This window comes from Ciconia boyciana, chromosome 2, assembly GCF_034638445.1.
Source record: "Ciconia boyciana chromosome 2, ASM3463844v1, whole genome shotgun sequence".
NCBI classification, from domain to species: Eukaryota; Metazoa; Chordata; class Aves; order Ciconiiformes; family Ciconiidae; genus Ciconia; species Ciconia boyciana.
Window position 1 is genome coordinate 1,327,656 of NC_132935.1, and position 25,990 is coordinate 1,353,645.

General features: G+C 49.4%; 1 protein-coding gene across 2 annotated transcripts in view; it reads left to right on the forward strand.

Annotated features, from left to right (window-relative positions):
* Positions 1–1,238: 1,238 nt before the first annotated feature.
* The window catches only part of ZC3H3 (zinc finger CCCH-type containing 3), a 182,555-nt gene continuing 157,803 nt past the window's right edge, over positions 1,239–25,990 (forward strand). For both annotated transcript variants that reach the window (XM_072851804.1, XM_072851805.1), the window contains exons 1-3: positions 1,239–1,319; positions 3,876–5,286; positions 7,018–7,214. In XM_072851804.1, the coding sequence (XP_072707905.1) occupies positions 1,274–1,319; positions 3,876–5,286; positions 7,018–7,214 (1,654 nt within the window). In that variant the 5' untranslated portion in view covers positions 1,239–1,273. The remainder of the gene's footprint in view (positions 1,320–3,875; positions 5,287–7,017; positions 7,215–25,990) is intronic.

Below are 25,990 nucleotides of genomic sequence, written 5' to 3' on the forward strand. Positions count from 1 at the left end.
CGAGGCTGGGATGGAGACGGGATGGCTGGATGAGGCTGGGCGGGTGACAGAGGATGGGGACATCTGGGCCAGGCTGAGACTGGGACAGGGGATGGGGACAGCCAGACCAGGCTGGGCTGGGGACAGGGGACAGCTGGGACAGCCCAGGTTGGGGGACAGGGGATGGGGACAGACAGACCAGGCTGGGCTGGGGACAGAGTCTGGGAACAGCCAGACCAGGCTGGGCTGAGGACAAGGGACAACCAGGACAGCCCAGGCTGGGGACAGAGTCTGGGGACAGCCGGACCAGGCTGGGCTGAGGACAAGGGACAGGGGACAGCTGGGATAGCCCAGGCTGGGGACAGGGGATGGGGACAGCAGGACTGAGCTGGGCTGAGGACAGAGTCTGGGGACAGCCGGACCGGGCTGGGCTAAGGACAAGGGACAACCGGGACAGTCCAGGCTGGGGACAGGGCATGGGGACAGCCAGACCAGGCTGAGCTGGGGACAGAGGACAGCTGGGATAGACCACGTTGGGGACAGGGGCTGGGGACAGCCAGACCAGGCTGGGCTAAGGACAAGGGACAGCTGGGACAGCCCAGGTTGGGGGACAGGGGATGGGGACAGACAGACCAGGCTGGGCTGGGGACAGAGTCTGGGAACAGCCAGACCAGGCTGGGCTGAGGACAAGGGACAACCAGGACAGCCCAGGCTGGGGACAGGGGCTGGGGACAGCAGGACTGAGCTGGGCTGAGGACAAGGGACAACCGGGACAGCCTAGGCTGGGGACAGGGGATGGGGACAGCTGGGACAGACCAGGCTGGGGACAGGGGCTGGGGACAGCCAGAGCAGGCTGAGCTGGGGACAGAGGACAGCTGGGATAGACCAGGTTGGGGACAGGGGCTGGGGACAGCCAGAGCAGGCTGGGCTGGAGACAGAGGACAGCCGGGACAGCCCAGGTTGAGGACGGGGGCTGGGGACAGCCAGAGCAGGCTGGGCTGGGGACAGCTGGGACAGCCCAGGTTGGGGGCAGGGGATGGGGTCAGGAGACAGCCGGGCTAGCCCGGGCTGGGGACAGGGGGTGGAGGGAGCCGGAGCCGGCCGGGCCCGGCGGCCCAGGCTCAGCCCAGGCCCCGGGCCCCGCCGGGCCGCGCAGGCCGCGGCTGCCTCCGTTGCCAAGCGACGGCCGCCGCGGCTGCGGACGCCACGTGACGACGGCTGCTCACGTGACCGGCCAACGGCCGGCGCTGAGTGATGACGCCGCGGTGCGGGGCGGTGCGGGAGCGCTGCGGGGATGGAGGAGAGGGAGCGGCTGTGGCGGCAGATCCGCCTGCTGCAGGGTAACAGCCGGGCCGGGGGGCCGGGACCGGGCCGGGAGAGCGGGGGCCGCTGGGGGGAATGGGGGAGCGGCTGGTGTGGGGGGACCTGGGAGTGCGGGGGGAGGGGCGGGTTGTGAGGAGCCCCGGGAGTCCGGGGGAGGGGCGGGGCTGGCTGTGAGGGGATCCCGGCGTCCTGAGGGGAGGGGCAGGCTGTGAAGGGGACCCCGGTGCGGGGGGTTGGGGAGGGGCGGGTTGTGAGGGGGGACCAGGGAGTCCGGCGGGTGGGAGGGGTGAGCTGTGAGGAGACCCCAAAGTCCGGGGGGGGGAGGGGCGGGTTGTGAGGCGACCCCGGAGGGGGAGGGGTGGGTTGTGAGGGAGGACCTGGGAGTCGACGGGGGAGGGACGGGTTGTGAGGGGGGACCTGGGAGTCCTGGGGGAGGGGCGAGCTGTGAAGGGGACCCTGGAGTCTGGGGGAGGGGCGGGTTTGGAGGGGAGACCCGGGAGTCGGGGGGGGAGGGGAACCGAGAGGACCCCAGAGTGCTGGGGAGGGGGAGGGCTGAGGCCTGGGAAAAAGGCCTGGGGGGTGGGGGAGGTGGTGGGGACCCAGGAGTCCCAGGTGGGCCAAGGCAGGGAAGGAACAGAGGCCAGAGAGTGCCGGGAGGTTTGGGGGTCCCCACGGGGGGGGGGGAGGGAACCCCACGCTCCTGGCCCCTGCAGGGCCTGTGCCCCTCCTGGCTGAGGGGAAAGGAGTGTCCCCTGCCCTGCAGCCCCCAGGGCTGGTGGCCCAGGGTTAGGATGTGCCCTTCGCCCTCTGTCCCTTGACCCCTCGGCATGGCGGATGGTGTGTGTTGGGGGGATGTATTTGCGCACCCTTTCCTAGCTCCGATGAACGTCAGCGCTTATTTCTTAGCACTAACTCGCTCTGTTTGTAGACCCCAAGGTAAATTTTCCTCGTTAGTAAAGCCGTAAACTCTGCTTGGGCCTTGCGGGGGATCTGCCTCTGTCCAGGAGCTCCTATGTGGGGGAGGTGTGATGTGAGGGAGAAAAATGTGGTCCTCTCCTCCTCCAGGAAGGATCTGCTAACGCTGCTCTTCCAGCAACTCTGTGACCCCTCGTGTGGGAAAACCTCTTAAGACACGTGCCTAAAATATAAGGCTCAAAAATCCTTTGATAATCCCTTTTATGGGAAGGGGTTTCTAAACACCGAGGCTTAACAAGCGCAGACCCTCCCTAATTGTCTCTTCTCCCAGGTAACAAGTGATAGGATGAGAGGAAATGGCCTCAAGTTGCACCAGGGGAGGTTTAGGCTGGATATTAGGAAATTTTACTTCACTGAAAGGGTTGTCAAGCATTGGAACAGGCTGCCCAGGGAAGTGGTTGAGTTCCCATCCCTGGAGGTATTTAAAAGCCGTTTGGATGAGGTGCTTAGGGCCATGGTGTAGTGGTGGGCTTGGTAGTGTTAGGTTTATGGTTGGACTCGATGATCTTAAAGGTCTTTTCCAACTATACGATTCTGTGATTCTGTAATTGACATGTATCTATTATCCAGACGACTTTGTTAGTAGACCAAAGCACCGGGGAGGTGTGGTGGCTTGGCAGAGGGACGTGGAGTGACTCAACAGCAAAGCTGGGGCGGCCTCGGAGCCTCCTCGTCGCTGCTTTGAAGAAGAAGAGCTATGAAGCTGGTGAAGGGTCTGGAGCACAAGTCTTATGAGGAGCGGCTGAGGGAAGTGGGGTTGTTTAGCCTGGAGAAAAGGAGGCTGAGGGGAGACCTTCTCGCTCTCCACAACTACCTGAAAGGAGGTTGTAGAGAGGTGGGGGCCGGTCTCTTCTCCCAGGTAACAAGTGATAGGATGAGAGGAAACGGCTTCAAGTTGCGCCAGGGGAGGGTTAGACTGGATATTAGGAAAAATTTGTTCACCGAAAGGGTTGTCAAGCGTTGGAACAGGCTTCCCAGGGAAGTGGTGGAGTCACCATGCCTGGAGGTATTTAAAAGACATTTGGATGTGGTGCTTAGGGACATGGGTTAGTGGTGGGCTTGATAGTGTTAGGTTAATTGTTGGACTCGATAATGTTAAGGGTCTTTTCCAACCTAAACGATTCTTTGATTCTATGCTTTGTATTTGGGGCTGGTGATGGCTGTGGTGGGCTGCATGCGTGAGCAGACCCTCAGAGACTGCTCTGAAAAGATATCGGGAAATAAAATTAACATTTTTTTTTAGATTAGACTCCAAAAACAATAATTCAAGCATCTGTTTTTTGCACATAAAAAAGAGCATAAAGGAGCAAAAGGTGGCTGACAGCACTAGTGCAGTGTGTTAAGGGTCTGTTGGTGAGTCTGTGGTTCAGACCTGCGTTGAGCTGTCCTGTGAAATCGCTTTTGTTACTGACTTTCATGAAGATTGAGGGAGATATTTGTTTTAAGTTTTTCCTTCCAGCACCGGTTATCTGAAATGTGGCCTGTGCAAGCCTGCGTGGAGCGATCGCCCGCATTGCAGTGCGAGGAAAACCAGCGCTGTGATGCTGTCAAACTGCCCTGGGACCGGTGATTAACAGACGCTGTCTTCTTCTCCTTAGGTCTCATAAACGACCATAAAAACACACATGGGGATGCACCGCGGCCACTGCCATCCGCGCCGCCGAGGTGGAACAACCCCTGCCAGCCTGCCTTCAGCAGGAGGGGGGCATTTTCGGCCAGGTACCCCCAGCAGGCTCCTAGGGATTTCCAGCTGCGCCAGGGTCACTCCTGGAAGAAAAAATACTCCCTTGTCAACCGGCCGCCAGGATCGGTGTATGACATTGGAAGCAGTGGAAGTGCCAGCACGTCTCGGGCTTTTGGAAGCCATGGAGACAGCCAGGCACCCGAGCCACCAGAATCATCCCCAGAGAGACATGTGGACTTAACCACAGATGGTAACATAGTTGTGGGGATCCAGCTGCCACAGAGGGCTGGCCCGTTTGTAGATACGAAAGGTTTTGCTGATGTGGGTTCTTACTGTGAGTTTTCTGGGCTGAAAACGGTGGTCGCTGCTCCAGGTGACAGTAAAAATGTGCAGAAATCTCCGTACGCAAGCCGAAATGAAGAGAGAAGACCCTCTCTCTCAGTTTCATTTAGTTCATCTCACCGATTCGTGAGTTCAGCGTACGTGAGCGTGTCAGATAAGCCTAGAATGGTACGTCTGGCCGGCGACGTGACCAGGAGCTCCCCTGCCTCCTGCAGAAGCACCAGTGAAAGCGCCGTGACGCTGAAATCTGAGCCGCAGCAGCCTTCAGTGTTGCCAGATCGTGAGCCGGCTCGGCACTTGACACGGAGGAAGGCAGAACCACCAGCTCCAGGGCAGTCTAGTTGTGAGCAAGTTGGGGATGCTTTCAGAGAGCCGAAGCTCCTTGGAAATGGTGAGATGCTCTCTAGACCTGCTCAGGCTGCGACTTCAGTGGTTGGGATGACTCCAATGAAGAGCAGGTTTTCCGTAGTCCCCAAAGCTGCCGGTCTCCAAAGAGCTGCCTCAACATCTGTCTCCAGCAAAGCTCCAAAGTTCAGGAAAACTAATTACACGTGGGTTGCAAACCCTGGTAAATGCTCTCGTACTGTGAAGAGATGGGTCAGCCCTAGAGCTTCTGAAAGTGCTAAGAAGGTTGCTGGTGGAGCAGACAAAGGTGCTAAACTATCACCAAAAGCAGACTTGGGAGCAAAGCTGAAGAAATCGGGACTGCAGGCCAAACTGGGTGTTTCTCCCAGCAAGTATAAGTGGAAAGCCTCCAGCCTCCAGACCTTGCCCTCCACCTCCAAGTCAGCATTCAGGTGGCGATCCGAGGATCAGAAAAAGCCTCCAGCCCCCAACCTCCCTCGAGCCGGCACCGCCCCACCGCCTCCGAGCGCTGCGTCTGTTGGTCTCGGCGGGGTGAAGTCCTCCTTCAGCGATGCCGCGCTGTCCAGTTATAAAGTGAAGAGTCGGACAAAAATCATCAAAAGAAAAGGAAGCTCGGGGTAAGTTGCTGGTTGTCTTTGGAGTGGTGTCGTTGCACTCGTATTTCACGTCCATTGGCTTCACATAAGTCGTGGCCATATGTACGAGTGAAATTCCGATGAGGGTTGTTGTATACTGGAAGGTATATTTGCCTTTCTCTTTCCAAGTGTGGTGACTTTGTTCTGGGTGGAGGCATTCCGCTTTGCAGGGTTGGAACGCCTCAGTTTTTAATTGTTTTAGCAGTCTGTGTAACTCTAACTTTCACTTTTCAAACAGAGCTGGGATTTCTTCTCATCTCCCATCCCTGTTCTCTGAAGACTTTGCCTCAGCACTTAGGAGACTCCTCCTTGACCTGAATAGCAGAATAATATTCAAAGGGAAGGAAATAGCTTTCTTCCTTTATTGATTTATTTTCGAACTCCCATAACCTTGTTGCATTGGGGGCTGGGGAAAGGAGGAGAAGCGGCTTGAATCGTCGTATTGTGTATGGTCTGTCCTCGTAAAGCACTGTGCAGACCCTGGGATGGAGCAGGGATGGGAGGTGGGCTGTGCATGCCGGGAAGAAGTGCTGTCCTTGATGCTCTGCTGGTACTTTCCTCCCTTGGGTGCCATCCTTTTGTCCTATCCACCAGTAACCCAAAGCATCCTCCCTGGAGGCTTTTGCTCTTCCTTCTCCTTGTCGAGTCAGTGACAGATCTGTTGGCTACCTTGGGAGAGCGTGCTGTGCCAGATGAGCAGATACTCCTAGGGTCTTGTGGAGCGAGTTCTCCCCCCTGGCCACGTCTGATAGGGACAGAGTACAATGGGAAGGTTATAAATGAAGCTTGGCGGAAGGAAAAGGCGTGTGGGCTGAGTTATCTGCAAAAGGGGTTTGCACCGGGCTGGGAGTCGAGGGGAAACAGATAAGAGATTGGGACCAAACTTTCTCTGAAAGCCGGTGTGTGGTGGAAGTGCTGCGAGGGCTTCGTTACGTTGTGCTCCCGGTGGGAAAGCTGTGTTTTGTGCTGCTTTTCTCGGCAGGGCTGGATGCAAGCCCAGACTGTGCTGCAGGGGAGGAAAAAGAGGGATGGAGTGAGGGTTGGTTGCACAGCTGCGTGACCTCTACTTTACCAGTGAAGTCAGAGATACCCTCAGCGTAGTGGACGTGTGGTTTGGCTCCTTTGTCACTGCAGTAACTCCAAGCCTGAGCTCTTGAAAATTGAGAAACATGGCCTAAATAACTAAGTGACGCAATGAGCTGGTAACATGGCACTGATTGAGGACCTGGTACTCAATTCCTGCTTCTGTTTCCCAGATCCTCCGCTCAGCGCTTCACTGCAGGTTTCTGTCCTTGCCTTGCCCTCCTGGGTTGCTGGGGGACACGTCTGCGGGTGGGTTGTGCTGGGAAGATCACTCTGGAGCAAAGTGCTTGGAGAAGCTGGGATTGTATTGGATTTTTGGCAGTCAGGGAGATGAGACCCCCCCTCATCTCACTAAAGGGCAGCATCCTCTCCCCTACATCTGTTGAGCAGAAAGCAGAAGGGAATGAGTTGTTAGGCTCTCACATACCTCATTCTCCATCTGTACTTGGCTAGAAGTTCATCACACTTGCCTATTTACTTGCAATTTTCTGTTCAGTGCTTCTTCTCACCCTTGGGTAGGGGAGCAGCGTGGAGCTTGGTGACTCATCTTCTCAGCTCTGGGGAAGGGGACCAAGTGAGTTTCGGTCACCTCTCTACCCTCTTCTAACCGTGTGGTGTTCCCCTTCGCAGTTCCCCGACAGATAAGAAGAACAGCTCCTCACCCACCACGCCTCTGAAAAGCCACTTCCATCTCAGGAAGAAAAACTCCTTGCGGGGGAAACCTTCTGTGACTCTGAAACGCTCCTCGCCCAAGGGCCTGGTGCAGATCACCAAGCACAGGCTCTGCAGGCTGCCGGCCACCAGGATGCAGGTCTCCACCAAGGAAGGTAGGAACAGCCGTCCCAAGGGGTGACTGATGGTGCTTGCTGACCGTGTGCCGGTGAAGTGGTTCCAAGGGAGGCTCTTGGATTTGAAAATGGGTTACCAGGTCCTCCAGGAGGTGAATCTGCTGTTGTTGGTCCCGGAGCAAACACTGAGGAGCAGAAGTTTGGCTGGAGTAAGACTTCTGCCTTACCCCAGAGCTCTCTTGTGCTTTGACATCTCCAGACAAGGCCATTTTAAAGCTGCTTCTTGCTTTTAATGTGGTTTTGCTGGACTTGCAGGCATCAAATAGGAAGGTGCTCAATGAAGGAAGAGGATGGCAGAGGCAGTAATACATCTGTAAGACTAATCTCTCTTTTTTGCCCCGGGAAAAAGCTTGTGCATGTCATGAGATACTCCTCTAGCAACTACAGACCTACCTAATGCACCTATATCCCAGTGCGATGTCTGCGGGCGTCTAGGTTTTATATGTAAGTTGCTTAAAATTCCAATTGTTGGAGGAATACTGGGTCCGTCGTGTTTGTGAACAGGTAGTCCTGCTGCCTTGCGTTGGCAATGGTCAGAGCAGATATCGGCTGCTTGGGGCTTGGAGTGCTCCACCTACGCGTGCCTGAAACTTTTTTGTGATGTTTCTGGCTCGAAGTCTGGTTCTGCTATTCACTGGTGACGTTTATCGTAGATAAGAGGCTTCACCTCTTTTCAGGTGAAGTTTCAGTTTTCTCAAACGTATCTGAAGCACATTTTACTGATGTGCCTGCGCTGTGCTCGTTGACGTATGGCAGAGTGGCCAGTGACGCTGCGGTAGGCATCGCTTGAGCGGGGAGGGCTGTTTGAGCCACGACGGAGCTGCGATCTGCCTACAAAAGTAAAGCTGTTGAGCCTCTGTTTTCAGGAAGACAATTCTGTGGTTTCCTGCTCTGCACTTCACACTTGTAAACTTGCTAGTTGATTATAGTTATTTCGTGTTCAGACAAATAGCTCTGCCTTGAGATGTTGCTGTGTTTTGGCAGATGAAAAGACAAGAATGGAGGCTTGCAGTTCAGGAAGGGGAAAAGCTTTTTGTGGGAGGAGAAGAAAAAGATTTTTCTCTTCGTGTGTGTGTTTGAAGAGGGGTTTGGAGAGATGGGGGGGGTCTCTGGCAGGAGAATTTTGGATCTGGTGCTTTAAGAGGTGGGCAGTGACTCATGGGAGAGGCAGGTGCAGGGAGAACAAGATGTGCATTTGTGCCGTTGCATTGATGGTGCAGCATTCAAGCAGTTGCCTGACTTTGGGGCTGAGTCTTGCTCCATTTAAAGGTGTCGGCAAACCCTTTTGTGTCTGGAGAGGCGTGAAGGCTGCACCTCCAGACGCTCTGTGTTGGAAGTTTTCATGCAGTGCGTGAAGGCAGCACATATGGTTGGAGATCTCGGTCATACTTGCGCTGTGGTTGCTCTTCTGTGATCTCTGAAACCAGGGGTAGTGGATATATGCACGTGCCCAGATCCAGCTGTGATGGTGACGTGGGGGCAACAAGGCTTTTCTTCCTTGGGTGATGGTGATGTGTGGGATGGGGAACGCAGCCCTTCAGCCCCCCAAGAAACATCCACTACCTGTTCTGGCGTGAATTTAGGACTCAGACCTCACAAACTGCTTGGTGGGGACCTTTCTCCAGTGTGGCATGTCCAGTACGAGTCATTGAATAAATCTTTATGCTGTAAAGCTCCTTTTTAAAGAACTTACTGTGCTTGCTGAGAGCCTGATCTGAGCAGCTCTGCTGTGGCTCTGGAGATACAGAGCAATTTGGGGTTGCAACAGCGTTTTACATATGAGGAAGTTGAGACACTGCTGGTTAGAGGGATATAAGCTGTTTGAGTGATCCAGGAACAGACCTGAGGTTATACCAGATCCTTGTTCTCCATGTAGCTCCGTGTTTTTTACGCAGAGCAGAGGCCTTGCTGTAGCTTGCTCAGGCTGTGCGTATCGTAGAGGAGGTCACAGCACTGAAGCTGCTGCCTTGGGAAGGTTCCTAGCACCCATTGAAGCTCGCTTGACTTGGCAAACATCTCTTCTTTTTGGAAGCTGTCAGTAAAAACTTGTGCCCAACCAAAGTGAAGCTTCACATAGGTTAAGAATACACAAAATGGATCAAAATCTTCTGTCCCCCTGGGAGCCTGACAGGCAGCTGCCAAAAGCCCGTGTCTTTTGCGAACATATTCTGAATCCTAGTTCCTTGATTGAAGGTAATGGTCGCATGCTGAAAAGATTTTTGATCTTAAACTGCGTAGGGCTGAAAATATGTAGATAGAGCAGCAATATGGTTGTGCTCCTGGCTTTGATCAAAGTAGAAGCTGGCAAATAAAAAAGTTTAGAGAAAGTAGGGGGGGGGGGGGGAAGGAAAATAGGTCTGGAAGTGGCTTTGGGAGAGCATGTAGTTCATTCCCTGTCCCAAAGCGGATCAAATTATCAAACCATTCCTGACAGATGCTAGCCAAACCTAGCACAGACAAAACCCAGGTTTATAAGAGTTGTGAGTTATCTGTGTTGAAGTGACTTAGGTTATTTTCCAACTTGGATCTTTGCGCTTCGCAGTCTTAGCTCAGAGATGTGAAAACGAGTATCTGCTTTAATAAAACTTGGTGACCGTGCCTTGTGGCTCTTTTTCTTTGCAAACTGCAGTACCTGCTGTAAAAAGGTGTCTTGATTTGGTTCTTAAAATGACTAAAAGCAAAAGGAAATGTCCTGCCTGCCTTTTCCTGTGCATATATGTGTATGTGCACATGTGAGACTACTCTTCCTCACTTCATAAATGCCACAAATCCTTCTTTTCCCCGTGCCTCGCTGTGCTAGTGGGAGCATGGACACTGATGCCTTAGATGGTGAATTAAAAATGCTTCCCCGCCATAATTATGAATTAACTTGTAAATTTCTTTCTTGCTTTCTGCAGTGGAGAGGAATTATACTGCGGTAGATGAACCATTATTTGGACTGGAAAATGGCCTGGCAAGTGGCACTGGGATCCATTCACTTGATGCTCTGTAAGGACTCCTTAGGCTGCCTTTCTCCTCCCCAGGGAGGAGGGTACAAGGTTGTTTCTGCTGTGTTCGCTGCTGCTTTGTCCAGCCTCTCTGCAGAACTGAATTAAATATATCTTTCTGCTAGGAGGACTTCGTGCAGTTGAGATCTCTTGCTAGGTATATTTTCTGTTGATGTGGTGGCTGTGAGAACCTGGCTGTGTGTCCTCTTCCTGGAGAGGTTCTCTAAGATGCGATGCGACGATGTAAGTTCGACAGTTCTTGTCATCTTTTCTCTACGGCACTTGGAGGCTTTCCCCTCGCTGCTGGGATATCGAGCGCTAAATGCTGATATCATACAGCTAGATGGTTGCTGGTAATCTAACCTCTGTTGTACCATCATCTCGGGGGATCCCAAAGGACTTGATTTGCTCCTTCCCGTGCCGTTGGCAGCTCTGTGAGGCAGCTGCTGAGCGATGCATGGCTGCTTTGCTTCTCCAGTTAGTAGAGAAATTCAGCAAGAGTCTTGATGGCTTTGAAACTGCAAAATGAATTTTGGCAGGGTTGGTGCTGCTTGCTGGGCATCTGGTTAAGGCTGAGGACTAGCAAGGTGCCTGCCTCACGCATTCCTGCTTTTACCTTCCTCTTGGCAGCAGCAGCCTTGCCTGTAGCATGGAGGTTGAGCAAGTAAGTCCAGCAGACCTTCACCCTTCATGCTCACCTTCATAATTAGCCTGTGGATTTGGTTCCTTTGATTGGAATGGAGTTTACAGGTTTGAATCCCTTATACCTTAAGGCTTTTGGTTTTTTTGAGAAGGTTCAACCCAGGCAGCGTATTTGTGGCTTAATGTGTTGAACTATTCTCAAGTTCTGGGTTTCTACAGCTGTTGAATTATTGGTGGACTGTTCCTACATGTGCTTGCTAGGACTCTTTTTTTTGCCCAAGGAGACATTTATGGTCTAGTACGAAGAGATTGTTAGATGCTGGATGGGGCAGGGATATTTTCAAGGCAGCATCCCAAAATCTGATAAGGGAGAGCCTAGCCACTGATAGGGCTTGGACCAGCTCAGACATCACCCACATTTGGTGCCCCTAAATATATAATTATGTATATAGTGGTAGGCGTCTTCTGGTTTCACAGCAGTCCTATAGTGAGCTGGGAGTAAGTGAAGGCTTGTGGGTTCAATTCCTGGCTCTCAGGTTATCTGAGAGGTTTTGGGAGGGTTGTTTTTATTTCTGTCTGCTTGTGCAAAGTGAGGGTATTAATCGGATGGTGGAGTTTTAAGTCTCGCCATTTCTTACAAGAGAAGTGTGAGGGAAGTGGGTGGGGTACAGAGGTGCTACTGGGAGCAGAGTGGGGCACGAATGGAGCAGTGAGACTGATGTTAAGTCTCTGGCTTGATGCCGAAGCAACCAACACCCATTGCGTCTCTTGCTGGGAGCAGACCAGTGACAGTCCTGGGCCAACCGAGTGGCTTACATCTGATTAGTTTGTCGTCTTGAGTCTGGATGTGCACAGCCCAGCTAACAAACCGATTAAAAAGCCGGATAGTTCATGCTGGGCTTGTGATCCCGCTGGATGGATGTGGTCGCGCTGGATCCTGGATCCGATGGGCGCTCATGCCTGTGTGGTGAGTGAGCATCCAGCACGCTTGCATTCCCAGGGAGCTGCGAGATCCCACGTCAGACGCAAACAGTGTGTGTGTCAAGGCTGAGGATGGAAGGACGGCTGGGGAGGAGCGTGCCCTACTTCATATACTGCAGCGTGGGTGCAAAAAGCTGGGTCAGCCCCTTCCTTCCCCGTTGATGTGGGTAGCGTTGTGATGCAGCTTTGGTGTTTTCTTGTTTGTCCTGTTAAACAGGCTTTTGGGATACGTGGCAGGAGCTCTGAGGTACGTACCGAAGGCATTGGTCCTGCGTTTCGCAAATGTGTAATGCAAAGGCCTGTCCATCTCCTGACTCTCCAGTTCCCTTTTCAGACCCAAATGGACCTGAGACTTGGTGTTTCCCAATGGTCTGTATTTGGAGGCGCTTGCCTCTGTGGGAATCGCCGTGTTTTCATTTAAGGATCAGTGATCGTACTAGAGAGAAAATGGGAAGTGGCAGACTGGTAGCAGTTCTCTTGGGATTATTTGGGCTGCTCTCGTGATGAGTGTTATACCTGCAGCTGTTATCAGTTAACTCCAAAATAACTCATCTGGCTCAGTGGAACATTTAATAAGCACTCGGAAATTGAGGTATGTCCCGAATTGAAGTTGCTCTGATGGGACAGTGGAGTGGCAAAGCATTTCTAATGCAGTTAGCGGTCTGTTCATCCAGGTATTTTAACGCAGGGCTTGTGCTGTGGCAGAATGCGTGTGTAGGAGGAACTCAAGTGCTTGACCAAAGCAAAGAGGAATAGAAAGTGTTCTGTTGCTCAGCGGAGCCAAATTAATGTTGATAAAACAGCCTTTAGATGTTGGACTTCTTGACTGCTTCGTACTTAATATTAATGTGCCATTAATATTAAAGAGTTCCTTTTTTTTTTTTTCTTTCTTCCCATTTAACTTCCTAGGCTCTTTTTGGAGGGAAGGAGAACTTGGAGATAATTGCTTTGCTGGGAGTTCTGACTCCACTCGGGTAACACGCCCCTGCTTTGGGCATGGTCTGGAGCCTGATGAAGCTGCTGGCCTTCCCCTCGTTTGAACTATCTTCACAACTTCTGCGTGGGGTCTGCTTCATTTGGCACCTGCGTATTTCAGACTTCTGTCTGAACGTCAGGCTTCATATATACATTTGTGTATACAAGTAGCAGATACAGGCTGTCTTGCTTGCCTCTGGTGTAGGCAAGACAGTTTGGATCTGAGTCAGGGATCTGGTACAAGAGGGATAAAAGGCAGGGGTTGCTTCTCTCCTTATCCAGGGAAAAGCTGGAGAACCAGCAAGGATCATCAGGCTGCTGAATATGGTCCTCAGGCCACTGGTGCCACTGTGGTGCGTAGAAATAATACAGCCTGTTTAAATGCAAGCTGAAGCGAACTATGCGATTTCTATTTTTTTCTTCAAACATATATATATTTACTTTTTTCAAATGACTTACCGTAATTGGAAGTGCTCTTACAGCCTGAACTTTTAATTCCCGTATTAACTGTGTGGGAGTCGCGCTGGGGAGGTTGCTGCCCTCATACTGCAATCCCTTTTCGGATGCAAGAAGCAGGGGGAGGCTAGCTGGTAATTAAGATGTGGGTGATGTTTCCACAGATGGCAATTCCCCCAACCATCTTTTTTTTGGCGTCTGAACCAAAGGATTTGATTTGGAGAATAAATACCGGGCTCCTGCTCTGTCATTTGCCGAGTAACTTTCCTGCCAATAATGGTATGTTGTAATTATGTTGTCTAAATGGCAAATGTCTATCCTGAATTGGCTTTCTGTTGCTTATTTGTTACAGCAAATGGCCAATATAATCAAATCGTGGTGCATCCGTTGGGACAACACCGCTTCCTGCTGCACTTTTTGACCACGTGCTGTCCGATTTGCTTGGGCAGCCTTTATCTGCTTTCTCCAAACTGGAGATGGGGTTATTCTCGAAAGCGCAGGGGCGTGATCTTTTTATCACCAGTTTTAAGGGAAAATACCAACTTCTAAGTGAGGCTTGACTGATCCTGATCCAGATGCGATGGCAGAGCGATGTGCCCACTCCTCCCGTACTACAAGCCCTTTGCCAGCAGTGCGGATGTGGGAATACCCCCCCTCTTTCCCAACAACCTTTTATTCCCAGCTCTAGCTCGTCGCTTATTTGAAGTCTTGCAGGATGAGGCCCTTTCTCAACTCTTGTTTTTGATGAAAAACAGGTGAGTGCTTGCAGTCATGAACCTTTAATCACCCCTGCAAAAAAAATCAATGCTGTTGCCCTCCTTGGCTGCCGCAGCTCTTGCGCAATGCCGCTGCGCTGGTAAGTGTTCACCCTGCTCGGGCATTCGGCATGACAGCGCTGTCATTTCTTATTCCTCTGGCTTTTTCTCTAAGAGAAACTAGAAGTAAGTGCTTAAAATTATGATTTTTTTAAAGATTTCTTTTAATGTCAAAGATGTAGCAGCTCTATGGATGGGGAGCAGCACCGTTACCATTCGCTGCGTGTCCGGCACGGGAGCGGTGGCTGTACGGTGTACGGTGCGCTCTGACAAGCAGGAGAATTGGGGATTTCGGGGAGTCTCTCGTGCCGCCCTTCCCTCCCCGCAGCCCTGCAGAGGGCACTCGTGCCCCTCGCATCTCCCCGGTCCACCTTTTTCTGGTTATTGATGGCCTAATTTCGTTTTTATGTGAAAGAAAGCAGATATCAAGTAATTTGCAGCAATAACCTGCTAATGCTGGGCCAGTATCAAAACTCCCATGTTCATTTCAAGTGGCAGATAAAACACTAATATATAATTATCCTTGCAAATTGGATTGTTTTAAATAACCAAAAGGCTATGGCCAGGAGAAAACTATCCCATTTCCCTTGAGTTACTATTGCAGTGTAATTGCTGCGTTCAATCAATTTCCTTGGCATTAGAAATTCCATCACAATCAACATTAAGCTTTATTCATTGTGATGGCTAAGAGCCGGGCCATTTCTCCTCTTTTCCTTAACTGGCAAAATTAATCAGGGAAAAGATTTTAAACATTTACCCGTGCGAAAGAGGTCAGCTCTGCCACTATATTGCTCAGCAGATAAGGGGGCTAATAAAAAGAAAATTGAATTACTAATGATCGCCAGGAACAGAGTATATAAAACCTGGCAATCGCCCGGTTCAGGAAAAAGGAGAATCAATTTTCTTCGGACAAGGTGCGCTCATTTTTTATTTTGGCGCATATTATCAGCAATTTAATTTGAAAGCGCATAAACAGGAGGAAACAGTTAGAAAATAATGAGCCTGAAGGTGTAAAATGCTGCAGGATATATGCTGTACACAATTTATTTGGCACAACAGATAATCACTTTAATTGAATTCAAAACTGCATTGTTCAGCAGCAGTGCGGGCTGCCCGCCTCGCCCGGGGGGATTACAGAATATTACAAAGATGCCGGCAAGAGGCTCCTCGGTGTCTTTTCCCCTCTGTAATGTCCCCTTCCAGGCAGGACTTCTCAGCCGTGTGCCCGGGATTGCTTAGGCACAGTCACAGCTGGCTGAAAGCAGAAGATGAAGAAAAGTGAGAGGCAGATTTCTCTAGGGACCCTTCCTTATCGTATCGCTATGTGTATCTGTTTCTTAAATAATTTGATATTTGCCAGGTTTGATCGTTCAATGCAAGATCAACACGTAAGCGTGCAGTGCAGAAACCGGTCATGTCGTCTTCTGCTTCAGATGAACTTATTTCGCTGTGTCCCAGCTGAACCTCCCGAGTTAAAAACCTAGCTACCTCCTCCTACTTGTGATCTCCTGGTCCATATATTAAACTAGTTTTTAAGTGAGAGCTTTTGGATTATGCCTGGGAGAGGCGGGTGGCAGGAGAGACGTTTTTGCTGCTGCAGGTCGGCACGGTTGCCACGTGAGGAGCTGCGCTGCGAGGGATGTCTCTCCAGCTGTGCCGCGGAGGTTCACCCTTTAATTTCTTTTGTTCTTTGGGTTTGGAGAGCGGAGTGGACTCATGTTGGGGTGGGAATAATACCGTTACTCAGTACTTTGCCTGTTCAGAGCGCTTTGCAGGCATTAACTAATGAAACGGTGGTTTGGGAAGGTGGCACAGGAGGGGAGGCGTTACCATCTCCACCGTACACGTGCCTTGGCAAAGAAAGCCACGTAGATGAGGAACCGCAGCAACAGCCAGTCTGTGGCCGTGCAAATCTGTGGCTAGAGCAGGAGTAAATTTTGAGCCTGTCCTTTGTTGCATCCACTACATGCACAGCTAGGAGACTAGTTTTTGTGTTTTCCTTCCTTTAAAATTTCCTTTCCTGTTTATCTTTGCCTTTCTCATGCTCCAGACTGAGATAAGACAGCAGTTCGTGTTACCGGTTTCCCGCTTGTCCTCTGTTGCCACCACCAGCACTGAAGCTGGCTTCCCTGAACGTGCTGAATAGAAGGAAATCCTGTTTATATTTGTTTCTTTGCAGAGAGAAATTCCATCAGAATTTGTAAGACCTGCTTCACCCTGCCATCTGCAGAAGAGTTTCTACAACTCTTTAGTTTCAGGCAGGGTGATGGTCACCTTCCCAAAAATTCCCTAAACTCAGATTTCTCTTTCTGCTTGCCCAATAACGTGAGCCGTGCGGCATGAGGGTGTTGGGATGGGCAAGGGGCGCTTGCTTGGAAAAAGGCTGGCGGCAGAAGTGGAAGGAGCTGGTTTGCATTACTCGTGCCCAGGCGAGTGCAGAAAGTAAACGGGGCGTAAATGGTGGGGAGTAAGTTATGGCTGGCATCTGAATGCTCAGCTGCTGTTAATTTTATTGACATGGGGTGTTTGTATCCCTTTGGCAGCTTTGAAAATCTCAGCAATGGATTTTATACCCCTTTCTATTTTTTTTTTTTTTTGTCTTATGCAGTGAAGGCCAGTCAGTAAATATTTCTAATGGGGAGATTCCTGTTGGGGCACTGTGGTTCGGGGTTTGTTTTTTTTTTTAAGCTGTATTCCTTGCTTCGTAACTTTTTTTTCTTTTCAGTGAATTGCGCAAGGTGTTGCTGCTGTTTGTGAGGTGACATCTCAGATCACATTACGTATGAGTTAAGCTGGTGTGACGTCTCTGTTACGTCTTATTAGAAGGAGTCAGAGGCGGTGATCCCTGCCCTCGAAGGAAGCCCTTGTATCATGCACGGCACTGCTCAGGACCCCTTGGAGTTTGTCGTGTCTTTTCTTCTCTGCTCCATCATTAGCCTCGTCTTTCTGAGAGGGTCCTTCCTGGCTTATCCGAACCCTTTACAGGTTCGCCGCTCGAGGCTAGCAAGGCTAATGTCATTATGCTGTCACACGTAGGTTTGACCTTGCCCATAAATCATTACGTTGTCAGGTCTCTCTTCTCGCTTTCTCTGGCTTGTCCTTGGGAGCCAGGGGTGGAGTGTGGCTGGCGAAGTGGCTGCTCGCTCCTTCGCAGTAATTGGGAAAAGTTCACGTACTTGGCTTTTTGCCGGCACCGGTTACGTCAGTGTTCGTAAGTAACGGTTTTGGGTTTCTGGCTTTACTTGGCATTTACAGGTGACTTGTCCCAAGCTGCAAGAGGAGCTGCAGGCAGCCAGCAGCAGGGATTCTGTTTTCAGAGCCCTCTTTTAAAAATAACAGGCTGCTTCGAGCGAGGGAAGTCAGCCTTGCTAAACGAGGAGGTGTCACCATGTAGACAGCCTTCTCCCCAGCGCTCAGCTCGAGTGCTCCAGCATTTGGATTTGGGGTCAGGTAAAATAGTGACTGCAACAGGGGGAACATCCAGACTGAAATGCGTCAGAGATGTGACCTGAAGGTGATAGTGTGCTTCTAGATAAAGATGAGTGCAAGGTGCTCCTTGCACGGGTGTGAGACCTGTGGATAGACCTCTGCCATGGGTAAAGGTGCGGACCAAGTGATGAGGGTCTGGGGAGCAGCAGGCGATGGTATATAAAACCACTCTGCTCTTCACGTAGAGTTGCTTTAAATTATTCTTCGTTTCTGTGTCTGCTCTTTCTCCCTTTTCCTGCAGAATTCAAACTGTGTGCTCAATTTAAGGTTGAAAATCACCTCTCAATACCTGTCTCCCCTATTTCCGACACTCTCCCGTACCCGTGTGCGGTGCCAGCTACCATTTGATTGTGAAATTCTGTTAGTAGCAAGCAGCTCTTTGGGGAATAGTATATTTATACGCTAACAGGAAAAATATTTGGCTTTGGGGATGCATGACATCCTTTCATTGGCTGTGACCCTTGATATTTTCAGGTCCGTGGGGGGCTTTTCTAAGAATTCAAACCTTTCAGGGACGGCACGGTGCAGAACAAAAATAGAACAAAAAAAAAGAGGGAAAAAAAAAATAGAAAACAGAGCAGTAGGTCTTAGCACAGCGGTATGCGCTTCTCGCTCGTCCTCCTGGGGCTCGTGTCATGCCACTTCTTGATGAGTGCCTGTAACCTGTTACTCCAAGTAGCACATCCTCAGATCAGGGTGGCACAGTGTAGTTTCAGTCATCGGTGCTTTCTTGTTGAATGCTGGATGTCTCTCCTTGCTGTTATTTTTACGGTGAAGCTAGTATTCATTGCTGGAAGGGTAGAGAGTTGATAAAGAGAGCTTGCGCTACTAAAGAATAGCGGCTGGACGCTCTTGTGCTGACTTTATGAATGCATGGTGTGTGATTTCTGTGCTGTTTGGGATATTTTTTTTGTTTAGAGTGGTTGAAAGCTGCAAACCTTGCTTGTAATTCTGAGCTGGGTTAGTCCCTTGCTTGTCCCTAGCAAGCGTTCGCGTGAATGGGTTCGTCTTTGTGTGGATGCTCAGGCTGCGTACTGAAGCTTTTAAAACCATTTTCAACCTGTCTGGCTCTCTTTGCTGCTCTAAATTGTGCTGAATTTCAGTGCTGCTACCTCTTATCCCCTTGGTTGTCTTTCCTTGGGCTCTTAAAGTAAAAATAAAGAAAATAAAACTTGGCATTTAAGGCACTTAAAAGAAATACAAATGCTTCTGTAACCTGAAGCTTGACAGTGAGTCTCTTTTTCCTTTTTTGTTTCCTCCTTTTGCTATTTCCTTTCATCTAAGACACAAACTGACTGAAGGTATCCCCGGCACGGTCACAGTTGAAATTACTGATGTTTCCCATGCTGTGAACTGATGCTTGCGCGGATGATCGGAGTATCCTCTGCAGCGCTGTCGGGACTCCCCAGATCCCGCCCCAGCAGATGCTCGACTCCCTGTAAAACCTGGGTAGATTTCTCTGTTCTGCTTTCTGCTTCCCGTTCTTCTTCAAATCCCCATTTACAAGTCTTTTTTTTTTTTAAATTTTCTTTTGCAAACACTTCCCATTTGATTTTCCTAGTAACAACTCACAAGCTTCGTACGGCAATTCCTCTCTATCGCTGCTGAGCTGAGTTAGAAGCCGTTCATTCGAGGACTTGCCTGTTCACTCTGTGTGCTCTACAAAGTGATATAAATGAGTAATACCCCTCAGAATATGTAACAGATGCATAAGTGCACCTGGGGTAAGTGCTTTGTGGACTTGACAACATCTCACGAGTCCTACAAAACTGTGCTGTTGCAGCAGCTTTTGCGGTTTCAAGTTTCTGCTGTAGTCTAAGGGATGGGGAAATGCATTTACTTCAGTTGTCAACGGGAATTTTGCTATTGCCCCCGGGAAATTTGAGTTCGAGGAACGTTTCATCCTCCCTTATGCCTCTGTATAATCCACACGCATGCGGTTTTCGGCAGACTTCTATTTTGGATCGTGCTCGGGGTTGTTTTGAATAGTATCAAGGAAGGGTGTTGTGTGGGTGTACCGACACGGCCGGTGAACTGTGGGTCCAGATCTGTTCTCAAAACTGATCCTACATGTTATTAGCCCTTAAGCCTGCCCTTGGGGGCTCTCCGGTGGAAAAGGGCACGAGCATACTTGGAACCTTAGCATGGGCTATTAACTCCCGTGTCGGTCGCGATGGTGAAGCGCGTGCTGTTGCTCACTGCACCGGCAAATATCCTGGGACATCTTGTCCTTGGGTGGGACAGCGAGTGCCTGGGAAGCATCTGCCTGTAGGTGGGACATGCCATACAACTTTGGTTTTCCTTGAAGAACCTTCCCAAAACAGGTCTTGTGAAGCCCTTGCGGTAAAACAAACAAGCTGGTGTGTATTGGCACCCCATCTGTAGCCTGGGTAAAAAGCAAAGAGCTCTCTTGAAAAAAGAAAAATAAAAATCAGTAATTGCTGAGCTTATTGGAAGGTGCAACGCCACTGTGTAACGAATGGCTTCAGGTTGTAGGAGGGAAGCAGCCACACGTTTTGTGGAGAAGTAAGGGAAGGTCCAGCTCAGGAACTGTGTTGAGAAGGTCCAACGTGGTGCCAGCTGTCTCGGGGCAGCCTGCCTTCGCTGGAAGGGCTGTAGACCTTTGTGCGCTGCAGGATGTTCTGGTGCATCTCCCGGTAGCCTCAACTCCGAGCTTTTTGAGGTGGTAGGGACACACTTGAGTCAAAGGGTCCAGATCGAACAGCTTCAAATACTGCTTTTGGGGGGGTAGGGGGGGGAAGACATGACCTCTCTCCTTTTGAAGAAGCTGTTTGAAGAAGAGACCAACCTCTCGCCCAAATGGTGTTTTTTCATGGCTGGGTCATGGTGATTGGGTTGATTGGTGAGCTTAATCTAGCGATGATGACTTTGAAATGGTTTCTTTGCAAGGCGATTGTTTGCTTGGTTATTAGGAAAGCAAGGTTCTCAGTGTGGAAGTATCCGTTATCAACGAGAAAATTCAAAAGGGGATTTGATAGGGTGAAACAAGTTCATCAGAGATACCACTCAGTGTATATATATATATGTGTGTATGTGTTTTTAAAATAAGATTTACTCTACTGTCTCAACATTAACTGGGGCATTTTACAGTGCTCCCCTTCTGTGAGCTTCCGCGATCCATCATTTCCCTGCTAGCGTGCTGTAGTGGCTGTTAGATTTTACTACACCAAACACTGTAAAAGGGCATTAGAGCAGTTAAATCTGGAGTCTTGCTTTCATAAGGAAAAAGAAAATGCTGAATTAGGCAACGGAAAAGGCAACCACAGCGATACTTTAATCTTGCATAAATTATCAGAAGAGTCAGAGGCTAGCAATTTTATGTATTGTTATAGCTCTGCTAATTAATTATTCCAGAATAATCGATGTTTAGAAGAACCAAAGTTTGGTCCTTTTCTGTCTTAATGGACTATGGTATTTACTTTCAATATGGCAGCTGTATTTTTTTTTTTTTTTGATGTGGGAACACTTTAACTTTACCCCCCCTAACCATGGGCTTAATGCACTGGCTTTCCTAAATATGAACAGTCTAAATGATAACCAAACAGGGAAATATTACTCCACAAATTGTGGGTCTAACTCACAGCGTTTGCTTTGGAGTGAGACATTCCTGATGTCCAGGGAAAGTTGAGTCTCCACCATGAATATGTGAAGGATGAGGTGCTCTAAAGAAGCAGGGGAATTATTTAAGAGGCTATAAAATGGTCTACAAATTGAGAGGAAATGGTCAACACGCTGAGATCTGTGCAACTGGAATGAGTAAGTTGATTTTTTTTTAAATAGATGGTGAAATTCTGGCCCCGTTGAAACTGGGCTTAAACTTTTACCCTTATGCTTCATGGTATATATGTTTTAAACCCTAACGTTTGCTCTGGCTCATATACTGGGGCTAGAGTAACGACGTGTCACAGGTTTTTATCTCTATGTGTATAGATAGAGATAGATAAATATAGATATATAGGGAAGTGAGTAGGGGAATTTGGTAAACTGTGTTACATTAACATTGCTATGTCAACATTCTGTTAATGTGACGGAATTCACGACATTTATTAAATTTCTGAGTTAGGGATCAAACTAAAGACAAATTCCACATATGGAAAATTGAAGTATAAACCTTTCAGAAGTGGAACAGCGGGACTTGTTGTCATGTAAATAATTTCTTGACAGTTGGATTGTTTTCTTAATGTCATGCTTTGTAAAGGGTAAGTAGAAAATCACAAGACAAGAAGAGGTCTCTGCCAGCTCATTAAAAAGACCCGTTTTGCCCTTTTAGCATGCTTTCTTCATGTGCTTAAAATAAAATCTCGGTGCTTTGGCATGGTGTGCTTCGTTCAGGAAGGACCCCCTTGCAGAAGGATGGTGCTGACTGTCTTGGAGCACTTCTCTGCCTCATCTTATCAGAAAGAAGAGGGAGACAGTTGAGGGATGCCTGGAAAAGAAAAATGCAGATTAGAGAGGATGATCAGGACTGTTATAGTTGAGATGTAATTAAATATTTAGTATTTAAACCGTGTCTGATGTTTGCCTAGTAAGAGTTAAGTCAGGACGCTTGCTTTGGGAAGGTATATTGAAAAAAGTAAGTACTTTGCTGTGCGTTGCAGTGCAGGGAGCAGTTGAGCCTGCAGCTTGTCCTGGTCTGAGTTTCTAGACTTGGCAAGTTATTGTCAACTTTATGCTTAGTTTTGAATATTCTCTTTGATAGAAAGAAATTACCTTCCTCTGAATGGTGGAGTTTCACAGAGCTGCACATTGACGTATTCATCTCTTTCTGGAGAGTTTGGATTCATTGTTTGCAAAGGATTTCAGATCCCAATAAAATCTGTGCCCTGAAACGGAGTTTAGAAAACCTATAAACACTGAAGTCCAAGTGTCCTTGGAGAATGTGCACTTGACCCAACGCCCTGCGAGGCAACTGGTTCAGTAGTGTCTCTGCTAAAAAGGGGCTGGGGCTGTGCTGGACCCTAAGCTGGAAGCGCCCAAAATGTCCTCTCATTACAAACGGAGCAAACTGGATTGGGTGATGTTAAGAGGAATGTGTCCAGCAGATTCAGAGATGGTATTAGCCCTCTTTGTGGCACTGCTGAGGCCGTACTGGTATACAGCTTTTGGTTTGGGTCATCCCAGTTCAAGAAGGATGCGAAGAGACAGTCCAGTGGCAGAGCATCTTGGGATGACCTTGGGCAAGTGACCTAAAGTAAGAAGTTGAGGGCACTGGGTGTATCTCAAGAGGCTGTGGAGTCTCTGCCCTTGGAGGTATTTCAGATCTGGGTAGATGAAGCTGTGGCTGCCCTGATCTGGTGTTGGTGATGCTCATGCTTTAAGCAAAGGGTTGAGCCGAAGACCTCCAGAGATCCCACCAACGTTTCTGTGATTCTAAGGTAGTAACTTATGTTATCTGCTACAGTGCTGAAGTTTTCACTTTAAGCACCAAAATCCCTGTGCAGCTTACTAGGTTTTACAGAGTTTGTGACTGATGTGTCAAACCCAGCTGATAAAACCATCCAATTCCTGTCCAGCTGTGAAGAGGTTATCGTCAACAAGACTGGTGCAGAACTGCCACTGTGTACTCGCTTCGCAATCACATCTGCAAGGACTTTGGAAACTACAAAGGTGCCGGAGGTGCTGTGCCAAAGCCCTTTTATTAATCTTTCCTGAAAAGAATGAAAGTAATTGTAAGATTCTCAGTGTTAGGAGTTGATTCTGGAGCATCATCGTAAAAAAAGGAAATTGCTTTTGCAAGTGATGATGGTACCATGTTCTCAGATGTGAAGTTAAGGACCAAAGCAGGAGCAAATCCAACGACTTTATTTCACTGCTTGAGAGGACCTTTAATCTAGCCAGTAGTTCTAAGTAAACCCAGCGCTCCCAGACCACAGCAAATGAAGATCTTTTTTATGGACTCAAATTAATCTTATATTCACAAAACTGAGTGTTCCACTTAGCACGATTGCCTCACAGTAGCCCCGCTGTGGTTAGGGCTTGCTTTATTTTTTTGTGCTGTTGTTCTGTGCCGTTATTCATGCAGCGCCAAGGCTGTAAATTACCCTTTACAGTCAGGAAAATGTGCCAACCAATTAATATAACCGGTGTCCTGAAGAGCTGGTGATGGAAGGAGTCTGGGAAAAGAATGATGCAGAAGAAATGCTGGTTAATGAGCAACTAGGTTGGCTTGTGAACAGGTAGGGTTTGCTGTGACGCGCTTCTAAAGATTGTACTTAAGCGAAAAGATCTTACAAAGAAAATAAGGGCAGCATCCGTTCCTTGTAACAAGCAGTGTGTCTCCAAGCTTTGAGCTGGTGGTCCCTCAAATAGCCTTGTGAATCAGTTGAAAGCGTATGCAGCTTGATGCAAACTTGTCTTTACTTTCATTATTTTACTTACACTCGGAGTCTTTCCATTTCCCAGGAGGGAAAGCTGCCTTGCTTTTTCTGGGTTTTGCAAGACTGCGTGTAACCTGTCTTCTGGTGCCAGAGGAGAATGAGGATCACTGTAGAGCCTCAGCAAGGACATGGAAATACCCCTTAATATATGGTTCTCTGCTCTCCCTTCCCAGCTGATGGCTTGTGGCACATCCATCCCCATCCACTGCTTCCCCAGTGTCCTCCCATGCTGCTGCCTGTTGTTTGGAAGGAGTTTTGACCTCCAAGATGCTGTAGGTGCCTCTCTGGGATGAGGGCTGGTTCTCGCTCAACGCTGGTACATCACGACCTGGTGGGGATCTTTCCCCTTGCTGCTGAGATCAGCGATTAAAAACATGGCTCCGCATGGGCAGATTGGGCTTTGCAGTTTCTTTCCGGAGCTCGGGAAACACCTGCTTTATGGGGTTTTAATTTTTCTCCCTAGGACATCCATCCCTTCCCCAGCAAATTTTAGGGCTGGGGAAGATGTGTGCTGCAGAGGACAGGTGAGGACAGGGCAGAGCGGTATGCGAACAAACACTTGTTGAGCCGAAGGGGTTAGAAAAGCCAGGACATACAATGCCAGTAAAGCGATCTCTGCTCCCGAGCAATTCCTCCTCCCCGTACCAGGGAGATACCCAGCCCCAGCGACTCTCCCACTGTCACCACTTTCCTTCTGGGGCTGGGCAGGGCGTGGGTGACATGCCAGTGCCTGGACATTGCATGGGGAAAGCAGCTTTGTTGAAAAGAGTCCTAAACTTGATATCCTTGTTTATCTCTTCCCAGTCCCTGCCTGGCTCCTCTAGATAAACAGGTGCCAGTGCGTGCGATTCCCAACAGCCACTTCGCTGCCTGAATAACGCCGGGAGCAAGCCGTGTCTACACGGGGAGTTATTCCTGCCTCCTTTCAGGCTTGGAGCATCCCTATGGCAAACGGGCCGTGACTCTGGAAACAGACCCAGGACCTGGAGTTGGCTTGAGGAGGCTGGTCCTGGAGGTGTCCGTGGCTGCTGCCGTGCTCGAGAGCTTGCGGGATATTTATTTTGGAGTGGTTACACTTGTGCAGGCAAGCTGTCAGGCCTGTCCGAGCCGGAGGAGGCAGTGTGTTGGCTTTCTAATAAGGATAAAACCTCCTTGCTGTGCTGAAAAGATCTCATATATGGCTAGAAAGGGTGCTCTGACTGACAGCTCCAAGGCTATTATAGGACAGTGAAAACTCCTCTCTATTAGTGCTGCAAACCTCTGCAAAACGAGTTGTTTCTAGGTGCGTGTAAGACAGCCCAGCCATTTAGTCTCATTGGTAACTTAAAAAATGCCATTTATTATTTTGCTTTATTTCCTCTCTCCATGCCTTGCGAGGATCCCCACTGCCAATCCCCGCACCGGCCGAGCGCTCGCACAGCTTGGCTTAGCACGGTGAAGCTGCAGCACCTCTCCCGGGTGCTCTCGGCATTGCTTACGTTCCCCGAGATGAGCCAGCGGTGGGAAAGCAGTGCCCCGCTGCGGGGTTGTTTAGTGTCTCGGCTTGAAGACATTGCTGAATGAAACCCTCTTAATTCCCACCTGAACGCTGTGGTAGCGACATAAAGCCCAGTAATAAAACGTAATGAAGAATACCAGCGTGAAATCAAGATGTTAAACCTCTGCTGGTGACAGGCAGTAAATCTGCAGCCTGGTGTTTCCCTTTGCTTTTTAATATATATTAAAGCGGGCAGCTTGTTTTATGTCTTCTTGTCTCAAGGGCTCTTAAGCGGAGCAGTGCTCAGTGCTGGGTGAGCGGGACTTTTTCTTTTCCCTTTCTTCCACGCTGTACCTTGCAACTTTGGTCTCCTACTTCAATGATTCCCCCCCACCAGGGACTCCTGGCTTTCAGAAGAGTTGCTCTTTCGCTCCCGTGTGTTTTAAAGGCTTCAGTGTGTGGGAGCTTTCCTTGTTGCTGCATGTGAGCTAAGCTGCCAGTTGCTTTTCAGAGCAGCAAACGGTGTTAGATCTAC